This window comes from Meriones unguiculatus, chromosome 8, assembly GCF_030254825.1.
Source record: "Meriones unguiculatus strain TT.TT164.6M chromosome 8, Bangor_MerUng_6.1, whole genome shotgun sequence".
Taxonomy (NCBI): Eukaryota; Metazoa; Chordata; class Mammalia; order Rodentia; family Muridae; genus Meriones; species Meriones unguiculatus.
In genome coordinates, this window is record NC_083356.1 from 25,231,858 (window position 1) to 25,247,142 (window position 15,285).

At 49.4% G+C, this 15,285-nt stretch overlaps 1 protein-coding gene across 1 annotated transcript in view; it reads left to right on the plus strand.

The window, feature by feature from the left end:
* The first annotated feature begins 1,953 nt into the window (after nt 1–1,953).
* Zc3h3 (zinc finger CCCH-type containing 3) overlaps nt 1,954–15,285 on the plus strand; it is an 88,264-nt gene continuing 74,932 nt past the window's right edge. The window contains exons 1-3 of the mRNA XM_021659904.2: nt 1,954–2,055; nt 3,255–4,536; nt 6,060–6,256. Of these exons, the coding sequence (XP_021515579.2) occupies nt 1,968–2,055; nt 3,255–4,536; nt 6,060–6,256 (1,567 nt within the window). The 5' untranslated portion in view covers nt 1,954–1,967. The remainder of the gene's footprint in view (nt 2,056–3,254; nt 4,537–6,059; nt 6,257–15,285) is intronic.

The window sequence follows — 15,285 nt, forward strand, 5'->3', positions numbered from 1 at the left end:
CATTTTTTTTTTTTTCTTTTTTTGGTTTTTCAAGATAGGGTTTTTTTTCTATGTAGCCCTGGCTGTCCTGCTTTGTAGACCAGGCTTCAGACTCACAATGATCTGCCTGCCTCTGCCTCCTTGATTGCTGGGATTAAAGGTGTGTGAGCCACACCAGGCTGATGTGTCCATTTTTTTTGTTGTTGTTGTTGTGTGAGCCACACCAGGCTGATGTGTCCATTTTTTTTTTTTTTTTTTTGTTAAATTGTAGCAAATTATATCTAATGTAAACCTTGTAGTTTTGGCTATTTCCTTAAGTATAAAATTTAGTGAAATTATAGAATGTGTGTGACTATCATCACTGTCTCCAAAACATTTTCATCCTTCTGAACAGAAACTCTGTATCCTTTTAATAAGTTTCCTCTCCCAATCTCAGACTTACTGCTTTTGTCTGATGTTTCTCTTCCTTCCTTTTCCTTTTCTCCCCCACTCCTCCCTTTTTTGAGTCCCTCTTACTCTGATTAGCCTGAAATTTTCTTTATAGACTAGGCTGGCCCAACACTTAGAGATCCATCTGCTTCTGCCTCCAGAGTGCTGGGATTAAAGGCAGGAGCCACTTGTCTTTAAATTCTCTCTCTGTGTTGTTGTTTTTCAAAACAGGGTTTCTCCTGTATCCCTGGCTGTCCTGGAACTCGCTCTGGCATCGAACTCAGATTCCCCTGCCTTTGCCTCCAGAGTGCCTGCCTCTGTCTCTAGAGTGCTGGAATTAAAAGCCTGTGCCACCACCACCCGGCTATCTACCCCCTTCTTAATCCTGGTTTTACAGGCATGCACTACCAAGCCCAGCTCTAGAACTTCATTTTCTTTTTCAGGCTTAACAATAGACTGTAGCTGCAGCTCAGTGATACAGCACTTTGTAAGACTTTGAGGCCTTAGCGCCACAAAGAAAAAATACTGCACCTGGGCATGGTGATGCATGCCTGTAATACCAACACTAGGCAGAGGCAGGCCGATCTCTGTGAGTTCAAGGCCAGCCTGGTCTACAAAACGAGTCCAGGACAGCCAAGGCTACACAGAGAAACCTTTGTTTTGTCTCAACAAAACAAAACAAAACAAAACAACAAAAAAATATACTGCACATCCCGGAGGAGTGGCATAAGCTTTTAATACCTGCACGTGGGAGGCAGACGAATGCAGATCTCGAGGCCAGCCTGGTCTACATGGTAAAATTCAGGACAACCAGGGCTATATAGTGAGACCCTGTCTCGAACAAAACACTGCATAATATCCCATTTCCATTGTGAACAGTATTTTGGGTTCTTCTAGTTCGTTATAATGAATAATGACATACAAGTCTGTTAGAATCTGTGTTTTCTACTCGTTGATTATACACCTAGACGTGGGACTGTTTGATCACGTGGCCAACTATAGCACTGAGTTTTCTTCACTGTTTTCTCGAGGCTGCAGCCTTTCCTACTAACCGCGCTCAAGGATTTTCTCGTTTTAACACCTGTTAGCACTCGGAAAAACAGCCTCCGAATCTTTTCCGCTGTTCTCGTGCTGCCGCAGCAAAGGCGTTAAAAGGGCATACCTTTAATTCCGGGTCCGGAGGCAGAGGAAAGTAAACTTCTAAGAGTTCGAGGCCAGCCTGGTCTACAGAGCCACTCCCCCCGACCCCGGCCAGGAATACGTAGCGAGACCGTGTCTCAAAAGAGTAAATAAAATGGATGTCTGGGTACCGGGGGAACTGTTTCCAACCCATCGCCTCCAAGTCTTTCCAGCAGCCCACAGAACAACGTGGACTAAGGCGCAGGAAAGGTGTAGAAGCCTCATCGCCACCACTTCCGACGCTTCAGGATGACGATTCAGTCTTATTCTGCGCATGCGCTTCCTCACGGTTGCCGGGGCAACGGTGCATCCCAGCGTATCTGGGCCGCATCGAGCCCTGCGTTCTCTCGGCCCCGCCCGGGGGAAACGGTCGCGCAGTGATGACGTCGCGGGGGCCTGGCTGGGCGTCGCGAACTCCGGAGATGGAGGAAAAAGAGCAGCTGCGGCGGCAGATACGCCTCCTGCAGGGTGAGGGGCCCGCGTTTGGGGCTTGTGTCCACTTGTTTCTTGTGATCGCCGTAGATCCTCTCAGAAGCGGGCGCTGTCGGTCGCGGTCTCCTGACGGTCGGCTTGGGTGGGCTCGGAGCGGCCGGGTCGGGTGCGGCCCACGGGTGACAGACCCGCCAGGCTTCGGGACGAGTAAGCGGACCGGGCCTCAGAGGGCTGGCAGGAGAAGCATGGTGGCCTACCCGCAGGTGGTTGCGTCAGCCGGCCTCCGGCCCCGTTCGGCTCCAAAGCGTTTCTCTACCGCTACCGTTGAGTGCCTTTCCCTCGATTCAGGCTGAACTCAGGGCTGAACAGGCATCAGCTCCCTCAGATTAAAATTTTAGATCCAAGTTGGTCTTCATAAGGTTTCACGTTGTTTCAAAAGTTTTTCCACAGAAAATACTTAGGGGTCTGGAAAGACTGTGCTGAGGAGAGTCCAGATAGCCTCCCTCTTTGTGGCTTCTTTTTGGGTTTCTCAAACATCCGACCTGAGGTGTCTGGGGGTGGTCTTTCTGGGTGGATTGAGGGAGGCCCTGTGGGTGGGGTGTTGGTTATTGGAGACCCAGTGAACCTGCCTGTGTTCCTCCAGGGCTCCATGAATCACTTCATTGGAAAATCCTTGTGGTGGTGGCATCAGGTGTTTTCTGTGGGAGACGCTGTTGTTAGCTGGTGGATCATCAGTGGGTGTATGCTATTGTCTGTCAAGTACAGGGTTATAGGGCGTCAGTTCTGAGTAGATTACTAAGGTGCATCTTTTCCATGTGTAGGCAAAGCAGAGAGTCTCTGTGGAAGACTAGTCTGTTCTTATCCAGGCACCACAGGTTTCTGGTGATGGTTTCTGGTCCCTAACTGTTTTTTCGTATCTGGAGTAACACTTGCCCTCAAGAACATTGTGGACCTATGGTACAAGAAACAGTCATGCCACAAAAGCTGCCGTTTCCAGGATAAGTGGGCAAAATAGTAATGAAGTAGTATTGATGGGGATGCACTCACAGAATTGACAAGTCTAGACTTTGGGCTGAACTTTCTGTGGTTTCCACTCACTCAGAGGTACTCTCAAGTCAGCACTGGGCTCAGGAAGGAGAATGGGTTCCGTTATTACGGTGGGGGTAGTAGCCTTGAGTGTTGCTATTTTTACTCACACCTCCTAGGTAACTGAGCCTGTGATTCTGCCTTCGCAGGTCTGATTGATGACTATAAAATCCTCCACGGCAATGGCCCTGCTGTGGGCAACTCAGCTACTCGGTGGCAGCCACCTGCTTACCAGAGTGGCAGGACCTTTGGTGCTCGCTACTCTCGTCCAAGTCGGAGGGGTTTCTCCTCACATCGTGGCCCCTCGTGGCGCAAGAAATACTCCCTTGTGAATCAGCCTCTGGAATCCTCTGACCCAGCCAATGATTATGCTTTGCAGATGTCCCTCAGGTCCAGGGACAGCCATCGTCCTGACCCCCAGCAGTACGTACTGGAGAGACAGGTCCAACTCAGTCCAGATCAGAATATGGTTATTAAAATCAAGCCACCCACAAAGCTGGGTTCCAGCAGTGCTTCCGGGGTCCAGCGGGGCTCTTTGGAAAACTATGGTGACCACTCGTGGAGTGACCAAAGACCTCAGGGAAGTGAGGTTGAGCTCTCTGATGGACAGCTGCAGCCTGCAAGGCCAGGAAGAACCAAGGCGGGTTACAGCGTGGACGACCCCCTCCTGGTCTGCCAGAAGGAGCCTGGCAAGCCTCGGGTGGTGAAGTCTGTGGGCAGGGTTAGTGACAGCCCTCCTGAGCATCGGAGGACCATCAGTGAAAGTGAAATTGCCGTCAAGGCACACTTTCCATCGCCTGCCCTACCCTCACGCACTGGTGTGGCTCTGGGCCGGAAGGTAGGCCCCCATTCTGCCAGCTATGCTACGCAGCTCATTGGAGACCAAAGAGCTGGCCATGCAGACCAGCCAGCGTCTGCTCCTGTCAGACCATCGACAGGAACAAGGCAGGTCAGGGAGGCCTCACTGCAACGAACCAGCAAGTTTCGTAAAAACAACTACAAATGGGTGGCTGCCTCAGAAAAGAGCCCCCGGGTCACTCGGAGAGCCCTCAGTCCCAGAACAACTATGGAGAGTGTGAACAAGGCCCCTTTTGGTACAGCTGTAAAGACAGAGAAGCCACAGTTTAAAGTTGACCCAGAGACCAGACCTGAGAAACTAGCGGTGTCATCCAAGCTTGGACCCTCTCCCAGCAAGTACAAGTGGAAGGCTTCCAGCCCCTCTGCTTCCTCCTCTTCCTCTTTCCGTTGGCAGTCTGAGGCTGGCAGCAAGGACCGTACTTCTCAGCTCTCCCCAGTGCTATCAAGGCCCTCCTCAGGAGGCAGACCAGCAGGGGGATCCAGCAGCTTGAAGCCCCTCTTTGGAGAGACACAGCTCTCGGGTTACAAAGTAAAGAGCCGTACCAAGATTATCAGGAGGCGGGGCAGTACCAGGTGTGCATTTCACCCTCTTGCAGCGTTCTGTCTAGGTGGGCGGGGTGGGGCTCATTAAGTGTTTTTGGTTCCTGAATTAGGGAATTTTGACCTTAGCTTATGCTCCCTTCCTGGTTTCCAGGTTGGGGGAAAAAGAAGGCCCATGCTGGGTCTGTTCCGCACCACTGATGTGTGACCTAAGCTCGGAGCTTTTTGTGTGATTTTGGGTCATGTTTCTAGTAGGGAGTACTGTTATGTAAAGATGTGTCAGGTAAAGACTGAATGATTCAGGGGCCTGCATGGTGCCCCAGCAGGGATGGGGAGGCAAGAGTTCTGGCGCTGGCAAAACTGGCTGACCCATCCTTTTTTCTTTCGGTGAGACGGTAGGAGGTCATTTCAGGTAGTTTCCCTTCTAGGTGGGCAGGGTTCAGAATCATACGGTGTCATGCCAGGTTATGTGCTTGGGGAGCAGAACCCTGGATATGTCCAGTGTGTAGCAGTGTGTGAATACTGTATGGCTGTTCTGGCCAGAGTAGTGGGTTATGTGTCTGAACTGGGTGATGGACTAGGGTGCTGCGCTCTGCCAAGTGTGCCTGGGCTTTCCTACTCTGTTTTTACTTGAGGGATTCAGGTTCCAGGAAGTCAGACATTGTGGGACACTGTGCCCTAACCCAGCAGAAGGATGCACCATTTGTGGTACATTCAGCGACAGTGAAAGGGACTGGTTCACTGCATTCCCCAGGCTTTCCCTGCTTTGTGTGCTGTTGCTACCTTTAAATTGTGCTGAGGTGTTAGGTAGCCATCACTCCAGAGGAAGCAGATTGGTTTTACATCCCAGCTGGTCCTTTGGTGGTGGCCAAGAGCCCAGGCCAAGCTACTGCTTTAGGAGTGCATATCACTTCTGAGATCGCTACCCTTGCGTGATTGTGGGAGACTGAAAGATGGCATCATAGCCCAGAGTATATGGTCAGGGGTTAGGAGCTTCAGGTCAGCCACTGATGGCAAAGGGCAGAGGGTCTACCTATGCCATTATACAGTGTTCTTCCAAAGGACATTTCCTCTCCTTGCCATGAATCTCCCTGAGGAAGTTCTTCCTGCTGTCTTAATTTGGTCTTTGATTCTCTATAAGCTCTCTCCTTCTGGCTCTGTGCTCCAGACATGTGCTGTTTGTAATTATTTGACCCTGAGTCCCATCCTCACAGTGCTTAGAGGATAGATTTGTTCTTATCCTACTGGTGCCTTCCTTTGGGGGGGGGGTTGTAGTATCCTTGAAGATGTGCTGGGTAGATGGCATGTAAGCATGCTAGCAGCTCCTTTTCAGGAATGCTGTCCTTCTCTGTCATCTTTTTCTCTCCTCTTGTGCAGGGACTCATCTGGCTTGGAGAAGGGTTGGGGCAGGGGCAGGGGCAGGGGCAGGGTCTGCCATTCTTCTCTGCTTTCCTTGGAGAGCATGGCAGCCTGTGCTGTCTCCAGATGAGGAGGGTGCTTGGGAAAGTGTACCCAGTGAGCCTGTTGGTAGTTTTTTTTCTGTTTTATCTTCATAGCCTTCCTGCGGACAAGAAGAACAGTCCCTCAACTGCCGCCACCACCAAGAACCATCTTACCCAGCGACGGAGACAGGCCCTCCGGGGGAAGAGTAGCACCGCTCTAAGGAAGACTCCCCAAAAGGGCCTGATGCAGGTCACCAGGCATCGGCCGTGCAGCGTGCCACCTAGCCGGGGCCACCTCTCCACCAAGGAAGGTACGACAGGGAGGAAAGCTCTGGGTACTGGCGGAGGGTGGCCTGCACTCTACCAGGGTGGTTAAAAACCATGTTAGGAAGGTGGGGTATGGAACCCGAGTGAAAGGCTAGAGAGAGGGGTGGGCTGGACATGGCTGGGCTCCCAATGGCCAGTTGAGATGGGTTGAAGAAGCTTACAGCTTTGGGTGGAGAAGATGGAAAGTCTGCTAGTGTTGTTGCCTGGCAGGGCAACAGGAAGGGCTGTAGGGCCCTTACTGGAATCCCTCTAGGTTAGTACCACTTGCTTGTGTCTGTGGAGTAGAGTGTGTGGCTGTATAGTCTGGGGACAGCAAAGATTGTTTCCTGGTGTAGTGGCTGGCACAGTGTCCTCCAGCGCCACAGGTGGCCAGGGAAGAGTGAGGGGTAAGGGGTCTTGAGTTCAGTGGCTCCATCTATTGTGCCTTGGATGTGTTAGGGGACTATGGAAACTTGCTACTTTTTCCACTAGGGGTGGGGGAATGGATAGCCTCATAATTATAGACAGATGTGATGACTTGCACAGTGCCTTTGGTATTCCTGTTACAGGAAGGGCTCTGGGGAGCCTTTCTGTCCATTATTCACCTGCTTACCCACCAAGCATGTGATGGGCACCTTGGGGCCAAGAATCATCATGCTGGTTCCTGGGGATGCTGAGCCATGTTTTATTGGAGACAGATGGCTGCGTGAGCCTTTGTAAACAGCCTAGACAGTAGGCTGTGGATAGTAAAGGTGTCCTGAGAACAAGAAGCAGAAGAGTACAGTTACAGGCTACAGGGAGGGTGTAAACACTAGGCAGGCATTAGGAGTACTTCTTAAGGAGACTTGAGTGAGGAGAGGAAATAGCACTCAGCTGCACAGGTGGAGGCAGTGGTGCAGCACAGATCAGAAGGAAGGCCATATAGCCAATGTGCTGTATGGGATCAGAAAAAGGGATTATCCCAGCGGAAAGGACACTACGTATTAGGGAAGGCTGTTTTTCTGCCACAGTAAGGAAAGGGAGTAGGTTCTGGCTAAGTTGTGATTTCAGGGCAGGATAGAAGAGGGAGCCAGGAAGTAGCTTGTACTGCTGCTCTCAGGAACATCAGGTGCCAGGGTTCGGCTAGCAGGCTGGAGTAGACAGTGAATCAGGATGACTAGTATGCGAGGCCTGTGTGTGAGCTCAAGGGAGGGCCGTCATCTAAGCAGGAAATGAGCTGTGGAAACAGGAAGGTAGCAGTTCCAGAGACTTCTATTTGCACAACTCCAGATAGGCAAAGACCACAAGGGTGGGCTGTCTACAGGAGGTGGGCCTGGCCAGTTTTAGCTAAGGAGATGAGAGTGACAGTAGTCGTTTCTCTGGGCTGGAGCCTGGGTGGATTTGGCATGCTCCAGGAACTGGCTGTCACTTTCTCAGTTCCCTGCAACAAGGCTCACTGTCTGCCTTTTTCCTTGCATGTCTAAGAACCCCAGCTGGAGTGATATTCAAGGCTCTGGCTAGTCTGTTTGATTCTCTGGGGTCTTGCTACATTGCTGAGTGGAGCTTTTCCATTTCCAATCAGGTGCAGCCCCCAGGCTCATGTGGCTGTTACAGTCAGTCTCCCAGTACGTGAGGTCAGTGGATAGGGGCTGCCCCTTAAGCTAGTACTTAGGGTCTTCTCTTACTGCTTCCCTCCAGGAAAATGCTTAGTCGTAGTTCAAAATTTTCCTCTTGGTGCCAGTGTCCTGGTGTTTAGGGAGTGACCTGATTGTTCAGTAAATTTTGTATGCCAAGGAATGTGCAGCTGCTCTGGTGAGCCCCTCCTCCATGTCCCTACTCGGCCCTACTGTGTGGCCTGTCGGCCAGCAGAGGGCGCACTTGCCCCTCTTATCTCTCCATCCACCTTTTTCTGGTAATTGATTGCCTAATTTCCTCTTTATGTGAAAGAAAGCAGATATCAAGTAATTTGCAGCAATAACCTGCTAATGCTGGGCCAGTATCGAAACTCCCCTGTTCATTTCAAGTGGCAGATAAAACACTAATACATAATTATCCTTGCAAATTGGATTGTTTTAAATAACCAAAAGGCTACGGCCAGAAGAAAGCGATCCCATCTCCCTCGAGTTACTCTTGCAGCGTAATTGCCGCGTTCAATCAATTTCCCTGGCATTAGAAATTCCATCACAATCAACATTAAGCTTTATTCATTGTGATGGCTAAGAGCCGGGCCATTTCTCCTCTTTTTCTTAACTGGCAAAATTAATCAGGGAAAAGATTTTAAACATTTACCCGTGTGAAAGAGGTCAGTGCTGCCACTATATTGCTCAGCAGATAAGGGGGCTAATAAAAAGAAAATTGAATTACTAATGATCACCAGGAACCAAGTATATAAAACCTGGCAATCGCCAGTTCAGGAGAAGGAGAATCAATTTTCTTGGGACAAGGTGCGCTCATTTTTTATTTTGGCGCGTATTATCAGCAATTTAATTTGAGAGCGCATAAACAGGAGGAAACAGTTAGGGAATAATGAGCCCGGAGGTGTAAAGTGCCGCAGGATATATGCTGTACACAATTTATTTGGCACAACAGATAATCGCTTTAATTGAATTCAAAACTGCATTGTTCAGCAGCCATGGGACTGCTCATGCCTGGGGACCAAGAGTGTCAGGAAGGTTCCAATCTGATGTGGCATCTCCCTTCTGGTCAGCCTTTAGTTGTGGGCTGGGGTGAGAGCCCCCAGAGAGAGCCAAAGAGACATGTGTGCTAGGTCTGCTGCTGAGACCTGCTTGGTCAAGGCATTTGGGGAAAGGAGAAGAATCTTTAGGGATGCAGCAGTTGGTAGTTACCATGTGATGCTCTGCTTCTGGTCAGTGTGGGGATATGGGACCTGGGAGGCTTGGAGTGAGCTCCCAGGCTTACTCACACAGGGCATGGTCTAGGCCTAGTAAGTGGCATGCTCTCGAGTTGTGTGCATAGGGTGCTGTTTAATAAACCAGCCATCTTTCACCTGCTGCCCTCGCTTAGCTAGCTGCTTAGTACCAGTAAGTCATGGGCTTCTAACCAGCAGCCTTTTGGAAGCATTAGCTGTCGACTACCACTGTGGGCAGACAGATTGTGTGTCATTACCTCTCAGAAGTGGGCTTGGATACGCAGACCCTTCTCTTTAATCTTCCCATACTGGATATGTGACCATTGCCTGTCCTTTTCTTCCTGTAACTATGTGTTAAAATTTTGGTCTTGGGGCTTAGTAGTTAAGAACATTTACTGTTTTTGCAGAGGACTCGTGTTCAGTTCACAACTGTTTTATAACTTTATCTCCAGGAGATCTGTTGCCCTCTTCTGCACTTCGTGCCTATCTGCATGCATGTGCACATATCCACACATGGACACACACATAGATAACATTTTAAGATAAAATATTTTTAAAAACAGGTTTGGAACAATGGCCTAGCAGTTAAGAGGATATACTGCTCTTCCAGAGTACTCCAGTACTTCCAGAGGACTCTGTACTGGAGTATTCCCAGGATTCCCAGCACCCATGTCAGGTGGCAGCCAACTGCCTATACCTCCTGGTCTAGGGGATGTGACAGCTCCAGCTTTCATGGACACGCATACTCAGGTATAGAAACACACACACACACACACACACACACACACACAATTAAAAATAAAATGAATTGGTTTGAACATGGTGGTACATGTCTTTAATCCTAGTACTCTGGAGGCAGAGGCAGGTCTGTGGATCTCTGAGTTTGAGGCCAGCCTGGTCTACAGAGTGAGTTCTAGGACAGCCAGGTTTACACAGAGAAATCATGCTTTGAAAAACTTAAACCAACTAACCAAACAAATACAAATTTAAAATATCTTAAATACACAAACTAACCTTGGTCATGCCCTGGAAGCAGAGCCTTCTTAGGTAAAAGGTTACTCTGGTATGTTCTGGGCTGGGGCTTACCAGAGGGTTGGATAATAAAGACTAAAGGGTTGGATAATAAAGACTAGGTGAATTGTCACTGTGATATCATGCAGATGGGCTGACCTGAGACATAGCAGCCTCCTAGGCGTTCACATGAGCCTCCTGAGCATAGTTACCTGCCTCCAATGCAGAGTTCTTTGGCATGTGGCAGGGACCATCCTTCAGTTCACTATGGCGGCCCTGCGGTATGAAGGAACCACTGCCAATGTTTATAGGTAAGAAGCAGAGTGACCAGTCATATTGGGTCACTGGAAGAAGGATAGTTAAAGGTATTGGCCCCTTGTCTGGCCATGTATCACTTAGTGAAGGTCCTCCTGTCTTGCCTAGGCTGAGAGTCTGCTGGGATGGGTGTTCATTTCCACATTCGAAGTTTTTTAAGTAAGTGCTCAGGGAGTCTTCCCAGTATAAGCTCTGTTAGCCTCTTCTTAGCCCAGTACTCACCCTGCCCAGTGCTCACCACAGACTGGGTAGTTCTTTTTGTCATCCTCAGCCTAGGGCTGGCAACAGTCTGAGGATTGGGAACTCCTCAGATGTTCACTGTTCTTTGGGAGCTGACCCTACCCTTTAGCTTCCAGACATTCTGAAGCCAGCCTCCCCAGAGCTCTGGCCAGGCTTTCTTGGTGTCTGGGTGAGGTTGCCTTCATACTGTGGTAGGACAGCTTCTCCATTGTCCTTCTTGGCTGTATAAACAAAGGTGCCCAAGCCTGCTGAGTGCTTGATCTTTGGTGCTTTTAGGCTCTGCCCATCAACTTACTTCTTTGACCCTTTAAAAGGCCTTGTGTTCCCTGATCCTGGCAGAATTCCCAAGCAGGCTTTTCTGGTATCTATGGGTCCTTTCAGAATCATATTTTTTAGCCATTCTGGTGAAGGGGTAGCTTGCAAGGTAGTTTTGAGCATGGGAGGAGGCCCATCTATATTTCTCCTGTAGTCATTGCTTCACACTTAATTTGTCGTTTGATCTGTGATACCGGGGATTAAACTCATGGCCTTGAACATATCCAACCACATGCTCTCCCTTTGAGCTATATAGTCTCTTTTTTTGCCTTTTATTTGTTTGTTTTTTGAGACAGGGTTTCTCAGTGTAATAGTCCTGGCTGTCCTGGAATTGCTTTGTAGACCAGGATGGCCTCGACCTCATAGCTTCCTGCCTCTGCCTCCCAAAGTCATGAGCCACCACGCCCAGCCCTCTCTTTTGTCTTTTATTTTGAGACAGTGTTACTAAGTTTTTCAGGTTGGCCTTGAACTCACACTGTAACCCTGAGAGGCCTTGAATTGTGATCTGCTTCAGCCTCTTTGGTAGCTGGGAGTCTTACTTTACATATTTAGTTTTTAGGCTACATATGTAGTTGAGGATGATCTTGAAATTCCTGCCTATGCCTCCTGAGGTTATAGGCATGAGCCACCATCCTGGCTTTCACTTCTCCTCCTTTGCCAAAGTACTGTTGCGCTTTTGCCTCTGATTAAGCCTGCCTTCTCTCTGGTTAGGTTTGGTCCTTTAAAAGCCCTGGGCCTTTTTGAAGGCCCTACTCCTTCTAGGCTAGGACCTATTTATTCATGGGCCAGATCCCACCGTTCCCTAGCCAAATCCTACCTGTTCTGGCCAGACACTAGACTTTGCCTCCTCAAGAGGCCCTGCCTCTGAAGGCCTTGCTCATCTCTAGCCAGACTTCTCGTTTCTGTTAGTAGGCCCTACCTGCTCTGGCTAGCCATACCTCAGCACTCTGCATCTGCCTACTTTTTGCGCTGTGATCCTCTTTCCTCAGATATCCAGGGCCCCAGCCTTCATCCAGGCCACTGCTAAGTGCCCATGGTCACGCTTATCTGCCTTAAGATCACCATGACATTCCCACTTCCTGCTTCATTTTTGGCAGTATGTGAATTTCTGTATGTATTGTTTGTATTACCTCGCTAGAAAGGTCCTGTATGAGGGCTTTGTCCTACTCTCGTCACTAAGATGTGAGTCTGTTGGTGCAGAGCAAGAGTGAGTTGGCTTATTCCACTGCAGAAGCACTGTTTGTAGTAGGATTCTCTTCTGCAGAGTGTTCTGAGTGAAGGTTGCTCTCTCTAATTCTGCCACTACATATGTTGGAAGCCACCTCCTGGCCTGAACCCAAAGTTCTTATTGGGTGAGCAAGCCCTGCTGGTTGGGGATAGCTGTTTCCTATGACTTAGGCTGGGCAGAGCTTGGTCAGCATGTGGGCAGGACACTGTGTATGTATCATGGTGCGTTTTGTCTGTTGAGAGCAGCACTGATCACTTGGGAGACCTTAGGTCTCTCCAAGGCCCAGAACTGGTGGTGCATCACTATATTCAGCAATTGAGGATGATGAGAGAGTCTGAAAGGGACCAACCTGGCAGGAGAAACAACAGGCCTACCTATTGGGATATCATTTCTGCCCTGTACCAAGTGTTCCTGGTGGATGGGAGCTAGTACTGTCATGCTAGGAAGGTCCATGAGCTTCCTGTAGCATCGGCTGCCTATGGGATGGCATTGTCTCACCATCTGTGTCACTGAGGACAGTTGGGGGAATCTGGGAGCAGGAGGGTTGGCAGATGAGAATGCTCACAGGCTGGCTATATAACAGCAGAGTGAACTGCAGTCCCTCAGGTGCCCAGTCCTCTGCTTGGCCCTAAGCTGTGTGTCCTTTGGGAAGCTGAATTCCAATAGACTTCATCCAGAAAGCAGAGACTGAGGTACAGAGCTTTAGAAGTGGCAGCTTGGTTGTGACAGCATCTTTTCCTACCTGACCTAGGCTTGGGCAGTAGCTCTTGGTGGTCTTGGCCGACTGCCTTCTCCAGTGCAGCCCAAGACATGGGTCTTATCTTGCAGGGGAGCAAAGAGCTGCAAACAAGACCCCAGGTTATACAGCAAGGATGCGTGTTGCTTTCTCTCTAGTCATAACCACAGCTGTGGCACAGATGCTGTGTGAAAAGTTGTAGAAATGCATTGGAGCCTGTGGTACTTGTTGGTGTGCTCACGGTGGCTTGTAATAACTGGCAGGGAAGGGCCAGGGGTCTTGATAGACACTTGATAGACACCTTTTAATGCTGGATTCTGGGAGCAGCCTCATCTGGTATTCAGGTTCTGGAACTTGCCAGAGAGATGGTGCACATAAAATGGCTTAGCCTATTCAGGCTGCCATTGTCTTGCTGAGAGAGTTTGGACTGTCTATGTTCTATGCACTACTGTCCTACTGTCTGGGTTTTTTTTTTTTGTTTGTTTGTTTGTTTTTGTTTTTAATCTGTAAAATTAGAATTGACTGGCCCCAGGGTCTCTGCAGACCAAGGAGCTGGAGCCTTCAGGTGTTTCAGACCAGTGTGGTGTTCCTGTGTGTTGTGTGGTGGCTGCTGCTTCTGCTGCCCGGAAAGCCCTGCTGCCCAGTGCCTCAGGGGTCTGCGATCCATTGTTGCTCGCTGGTATACAGCTGGGCTGTTTGATTTTACTACGGTTACAGCAAACACTGTTAAAGGGCATGAGAACAGTTAAATCTGGAGTCCTGCTTTCATAAGGGAAAAAAGAAAATGCTGAATTAGGCTCTGGGAAAGGCATCCGAAGCGATCCTTGGATCTTGCATAAATTATCAGGCACGCTGGAGGCCTCCAATTTTACGTTTGTCACAACCATGCTAATTAATTATTCCACAAGAATTGGCATGAACACAAGTGTGTGCTGCTCCTGGTGAGCTTGCCCCTTCTGACTCCTGGCTTGAAAAGGGTGGTGGTATCAGGGTGGCTGGAGCTTGTGTCTTTAAGACAGCTGGCCTTAGGAGAGTCTGGCTAGCTTCTCTGTAAACTGAAATGAGAACAGCTCCCTTGTCACTTGCCTCCTAGTCAAAGAATTGTCTATTTTCTATATGTCTTGACTGACTTTGAATCCAATACTGCACTGTGGCCACAGAGCGTGGACTGGCTTGAGGGTCTCAAGAGCTTAGCTTTACACTGGGTACTGGGTTGCAGAGTTAAGCTTTATCCAGCTGCCTCTTGCTGGGCCCCAGAAGCTGCTGACTCCCTTGAGGGTACACTACTGAGCACCCAGGGATTTTCCCGGGGAATATGGCATAAGAACTGTTCTAGATACCATCCCCCATGGCCTGGTCTCTCCTCAAGCACAGTCAGAAAGAACCAGAGGCAGCATGTGAATTCAGTTTAGCATACTCATCCCTTGTTTTATTCATGGCAATGGGGTGGGTGCCACGTGTAGGCAAACATCCCTAATATGGAATTAGAACCAGTTTGTGGTGGGTTGTGGGCTTCAGGACATAGTGACAGGGTTCTAGGTGGGCCAAGAAGGGGGCCCATACCCAAACCTGTTTTATGAGTGTGAGATAGGTTCAGGATCCAGGTTGTAGCCCATGAGCCAGCCTTAGCAAATGACTCTCCAGTGCTGGCCTGTGTCTCGATAGTGGGCTTTCCAGGAGCCTCTTTTTGTTGGCTAGTCTTCAGGTAGGTGGTTAGTGGTCTTAGGAATGTAATCAGTCCCACTGTACTGGGGCAGGTGACAGAACTCTGTGAGCCCAGAGCATAGCCGTCTGGTGGAGAAAGGCACTTGATGAGCTCCACCCAGCTTGTTTCTGTGAGTGCTGTTTTATCTGTGGCACTGTGTCTATGGGTAGGTCCCTGCCTGGTATTGCTTCTTATGGCATTTGGGGCTAGAACCTGGGTGTCCTGCAAGGATTTGGCAGACCATGCTGTAAGGATTCAGAATCTCCAACTTAAGATGTTTCACATGATGGAGAACAATGATGACACAGTGTGCCAAACAGCCTGGCGTGTGTCACCAGTTCATGACTTAGGTTCTTAGACTCAAGGGCTCTTCTTAGGTGTACTTTTTCATAGGTAGGGGAGAACGTTCCCTGTAACACCAGGCAGAGCCAACAGCAGCAACACTGTTCTTGGTGCTCAGGGACATGAGTCCCATGGAATGATACTGGAAGCTGCCTGTCTTAGAAGGGTGTGCTCTTGATGAGCTTAAGAGCATTCCATGTGGAATTTTTTTCCTGCTTAAGACAGCTGGGCATGGAAGGCAGCTGGGTAGTTGGGACACAGTGTTCTAGGATAGGCAGGGTTCCTCTTGAATTC